This window comes from Penaeus japonicus, unplaced genomic scaffold (genome assembly GCF_977035675.1).
Source record: "Penaeus japonicus unplaced genomic scaffold, GWHDUDI00000001_assembly GWHDUDI00000019, whole genome shotgun sequence".
In the NCBI taxonomy this organism is placed as follows: Eukaryota; Metazoa; Arthropoda; class Malacostraca; order Decapoda; family Penaeidae; genus Penaeus; species Penaeus japonicus.
This window is the reverse complement of record NW_028234421.1, coordinates 18,991,762-18,996,761: the sequence shown is the minus strand read 5'-3', so window position 1 is coordinate 18,996,761 and position 5,000 is coordinate 18,991,762. Positions and strand designations below refer to the sequence as shown.

General features: G+C 41.0%; 1 protein-coding gene across 1 annotated transcript in view; it reads right to left on the bottom strand.

The window, feature by feature from the left end:
- The window catches only part of LOC147469778 (glutamate receptor ionotropic, kainate 4-like), a 5,739-nt gene extending 801 nt beyond the window's left edge, over positions 1-4,938 (bottom strand). The window contains exons 1-7 of the mRNA XM_086547126.1: positions 4,792-4,938; positions 4,412-4,500; positions 3,789-3,880; positions 3,303-3,517; positions 2,971-3,126; positions 1,938-2,044; positions 1,658-1,821 (exon numbers count right to left, since the gene is read on the bottom strand). Coding sequence (XP_086403252.1) covers positions 1,658-1,821; positions 1,938-2,044; positions 2,971-3,126; positions 3,303-3,517; positions 3,789-3,880; positions 4,412-4,500; positions 4,792-4,938 — 970 coding nt within the window. The remainder of the gene's footprint in view (positions 1-1,657; positions 1,822-1,937; positions 2,045-2,970; positions 3,127-3,302; positions 3,518-3,788; positions 3,881-4,411; positions 4,501-4,791) is intronic.
- Positions 4,939-5,000: the final 62 nt, after the last annotated feature.

Below are 5,000 nucleotides of genomic sequence, written 5' to 3'. Positions count from 1 at the left end.
GGGGATGTCGTCTATATAGCAGGCCTATATATAGGCCCATAGAGTGTAATGATTGCTGACTTGGGGACGTATTTCAGGTGCATAGGGACTTGGAAATAACCTTTCAAGTCATGCTTAAAGAAAAGTAAAATCCACCAAGTTTGGGAGAGGGTAGTGGTCAGGTTTAGATATAAGGTTCAGGCGTCGGTAGTCACCACAAAATCTAAAAGTCCTGTCAGGTTTCTTGACGAGGTGCAAAGGCGATGCCCAAGGCCTGGAACTTCTCTGAATAGCTCCTTTACAGCAAAGGCATACTTTGCATTTTTAAGCTCCCGTCAGTTGACATTGCGGGGAAGATAGAGAGGAGGAGCTTGTGACGGGATACATGATCTGTGATGTAAAGTCCCTTCCCTGAGAGCATGAACGCCCAAGGGAGTGTGGATCGGGGGAGCCACCGTCGGTTTCATGCGTTATTTGGCCAATGGCAACCAAGGAGATAGTTGCGTGCATCAGTTCTGAACCTGTTGTGGACGAAGGTTAGTGGCGTAGGGTCCGGCGCGACCCCTACTGATAGTTACACAGTAGCGAGTGACAGTTTATATCAATGCTACTCTCCTCCGTCATATAACAGATGGAGGAGCTGATTCGGGAGGTCTTGGCAGTGTTGATGTGATCATCAGCCCTTTTTACTTGAGCGTCCAAGGCAATGGTGTCTTTGTCATGTATGGTAGTCCTTATGGATAGAGGAAGGCATTGCAACCACAGCATGCACAGATGTTTCGTTGGTTTAGCGAGAGCTTGGATTTCAGTCCAGGTTGGGTTGTTTTGCCTGCCACCCAGTGTTGCTGTGGTATGTTGAGGAATCCCTGAGAATGAGCACTGACAAAGCATCCGATATCCGAGGGAAAATGTCCTCCAGAATGGCTTGTAGCACATAATTGGTGGCTGCCGGTGACACTTTTATGGCGCCGGCGTGAACTGTATGTTCCGCTGGCCGTCTTGAAAGAAGGGGTCACCAGTTGTAAGGAGCGGAGAATACACAGTGAGATGCAAGTTGAGAGTGGGTCATTTTGACAGAAATTAGGTTTATATATATTGAGGATATTTGATACAAAAGAGCTTGGCTCCTGATTGGTTGGAGAGGACCCAGCCTCAGGGAGGCATAGCGAGAATGATGCTATGTATCCATCATGTGTTTCACCGGGGCATTGTTACAATTGATGACACTACTCGTATGCTGCACGAACACGGAAAATCCCTCCCTTTTTCCAAAAAGGGAATCTGTCCATAGCAGCTCGCAAAACTTCTCAAGTATGGTGTCTTCTTGTAAAAAATGTGGCGTCACGTCTATATTAAAACAAAATCATTATGCATACCAAGAATACCAAAATCTATATTAAGATAATTTTCAACATCAGTAACTTTTGTTACATATTTTGAAAAAAATGTTTTTATACAATAAAGGATTATATACAGAAGAGCACTGCTATGCATGAGGTGACGTAAGTAAAACAGAAATGTTATTCAACTTTTGTATGGTTGTATGTATGCATAACATGTGTGATGTAATATCTGACCACTGAGACCAACCATGAAAAGATACAGCTCAGAGATAGAGGGAAAACAGGAAAGAAGGATGAAAAAATAGAAAGAAAGAGAGAGCGAGTGAAAGACCAACCTGCAAAATAGACGATGAAAATCCCATAGAAATCCTTCATCTTAAGTGTCTGCAGGTTACTAATGGAAGCATCGTTCTGAATAGGCTTGAGACAGGTCTTCACATGAGTCAACTCCCTTGTTGCCAGAAAGTTGATGATTCCGGTCATTTTCAGTCGCAGGATTCTGTGTCAAGAGAATGAACAATACTGATGTAGAACATTCTTGCGTCCTATTACTAGTTTAACTTTAAGAGATATCCACTTACAAACAAAATATTCTCATTCATCAATCTTACTCACACGGGGTCAATTTCATGTTTGAGTGACGATCCCTTTGGGAATCCAAGACTGACGCTTGTGGACTGGAACATCGACTCGGAGAACAGGTAAAACATACAAGTGCCCACCTGTCAGCGGTGGAATGTTTTATCAACTCATGGTGACAAGATTATGTACGGCTCTTTTTGTAATGCGATTCCATGCATCTAAGCATAGACTCTTTGTGATCCAATTAATTATCTGCATAGCTACTGCATTTCATTGTGGTCCCTGATAATTGATTTGGAAGGAAATCCATTTAACTACAAAAATAATTACAATAACTAGATGCACAAAATTTCATATCAATCAGCGGTAAAAGGACAGTCTAAAGATGTTGATCGTATATCTTCACGCTGTACTTCTGTCACTATATCATTCCTTCTGATTATCATGTTTCTTACGTTTTACTTGAAAGTATATATATACTGACACTTGTCAATTATACTGTCTGAATGAATAATAAAGACATTATTCGAAGAAAATACACAGTCAATAGATTTAGCAATCTCTCTCTGTTCAGGATGTTCTAAGAGTGATTTTTTTCAACAGACATGTCTGGAAGGAAATCTTTGGCATACTGAAATATGAAGTGAACTTGTAACTTCTCCCGAATGGCAGATTCTGTCTCCCGTTATTCGTAGCCTATCATTGACAAGGCTTACTTATAGGTTTAGACTATCAATAAAATATTGGGCAAGGAAGAATCCTGCTTACTAACTCTAGAGGAGAAGGCATTTGATGTAAAGATCATGCTTGGTTCAACAAAAGCTTAGGATCCATTCCATTAAGTTCAGGGTAAAGTAACCGTTATGGAACGCCTTTAGAAAGTAGAGAATCTGTGAAAAAAATATTATATATAGTAAAGTGCAGACACACACACACACCCACATGTGCACGAGATCATTTGTCCATCTATTGGTCTGCATATCTATAATAAACAATTTTATCCATCAACACACATAGGTTGCACAGATCACATCCGTTCAAAGCCCTCCACACTAAAACCAGATACCCGGGTGAAATCCTGGTCCATGAAGGTGAGGAAGGGAAGCCTTAGTCCTGTATAGCTCCCTCCTCCCGTCCTCAGCAGATTCACTTGCGTGTGGATATGGCGATGTGCGACCAGCTGCTTCTTCAGTTGCCCGAGTGGCTGGCTGGCATTAGCTTCCTGAAGGGGGAGTAGGAAGAACTCTTCTGATATATAGATTCACATTAGATATAGTTTTTTTCATTGGTTGTCGTATACTAGAAAATATATATATATATAATGGTATTTCATGAGTGCTTTTAAACATTCCCGAAATCAATTCTTCGAGACAGGAGAGCGCAAGTTACAAGGCTTACGAGAATCTGCTGGTGCAAGAAGCTTCCGTGCGTGAGGTAGAGCGGGACGGAGGAGTCGGCGAGCTCTTTGATGCTGTCGAAGGGCAGACGCACGAGGGGGATGATGAGCATCGCCTTCAGGTTGGAACGGTACACGGTCCCCAACACGAAGCTCATCAGTAGCCATAGGCCCGCCAGGACCCGTGTTGAGGCTATGGAAGGCTCCCAAGGCGCACCTGCAAGGGAGAAGGGAAAGGGTGTTTACACAATAAGGATCATGGAATCCATATATAGGAAGAGATACAAACAGATGGCAATCATACTGGTCATTTAAGAATGAGTATGATATGTCTTCCATCTGTCATACAACATATGAAGTACACCATCACATCTTTATACTTCCAAGAAATGAATCGTCTTTATGTTTCTCAAAATTCACAGTCACAGAAAACGCCTTATCAAGCCTGGAGAAGGGAGGAGCCTTGTGGCACTGAGCCCCGAACATACTTTGTGACAAGAGCGCGGATAGCGTCCACTGGGCCGATTTCTCTATGCTGGAGGTTAATCCGCCATGGGATGTCCTCCTCACGACTGAATTCCTGTTGCTGATGAAAAAGAAATTATCGTCATGGTTAATTTCAATTAGCTGGTTCGGATTGATAGCTGTACATTGTAATATATTAATAGAAATTAGATTTGGTTAGGTTTAGGTTAGATTAGGTTAGGTCTGTGTTAGGTTGGGTTTTAGCATAGGTTAGGTTTGATTAGGTTAAGTTTCGGTTTGGTGTAGGTTAGGTGGGCTAGGTTAAAGATTAAAGGAAGTCTATCCAGTTCTTGTGTAATCCTGTCTTAGAAAAATTACTGTATGTAGGCAATACATATATATTTTTCCCTATATGGTATAAGTTTATTTTAGGTAGGGTTTGGGAAGATTAGCTTACGGTTAGTTGAAGTTTGGTCAAGTTAGTTTAGGTTAAGTTAGGTTAAAATCTCAAGGAAGTCTGTACATTTCAGCAAATGTATTTAACATAGCCAATTCAACTTTTCCTTCCCGTATGATGTAACTTCCACCCTCGTTAACCGTGAAGTGATAAAATGTCTATATGTATGTTGTATCTGCACTATCTCACCAAAAGCAGTTGACGAGGCTGCTGCTCCGATGGACAAAGATCATCATTGTGAAGACAAGCATGATGCCTACTGCTAAGGAAATCCATGTCTGCAGAAATTTAAGAACACTAAAGTAAGGCAATATTGCCACATTACACTACATTGCTATATCATAGTACACTGCCATATTGCGCATTCTTTCTTTATATCACATCAATAATTACACTATATTAGAAACATGATTAGATATTGCACATTATATACCATATTGATATTACACACTACATTGGATAATCACCCTTAATTGGATTCAATTTTTTCCCTTATATACTATTGATATAACAACAGTTAAAGACAGGATCTAAAAGATATTAAATATAAAGGATTCAAAAGGACTTACCATGAGCGTGAACGGCTTGACAAAACCAGCGATGTCGGGTTCAAGACCGGGCCGTTTGTAAGCAAGGATGAATTCTTCCTGATAAATTGGCTCACTGAAGTCGATAACTTGCCTTCGTTGGTGAGATACGCTCAAGATGCATGACATGTCGGCTTCCTGCTCTCAAGCAAGCGCAGGATGAAATACAATGATTGTTGTTTAAGATTGAT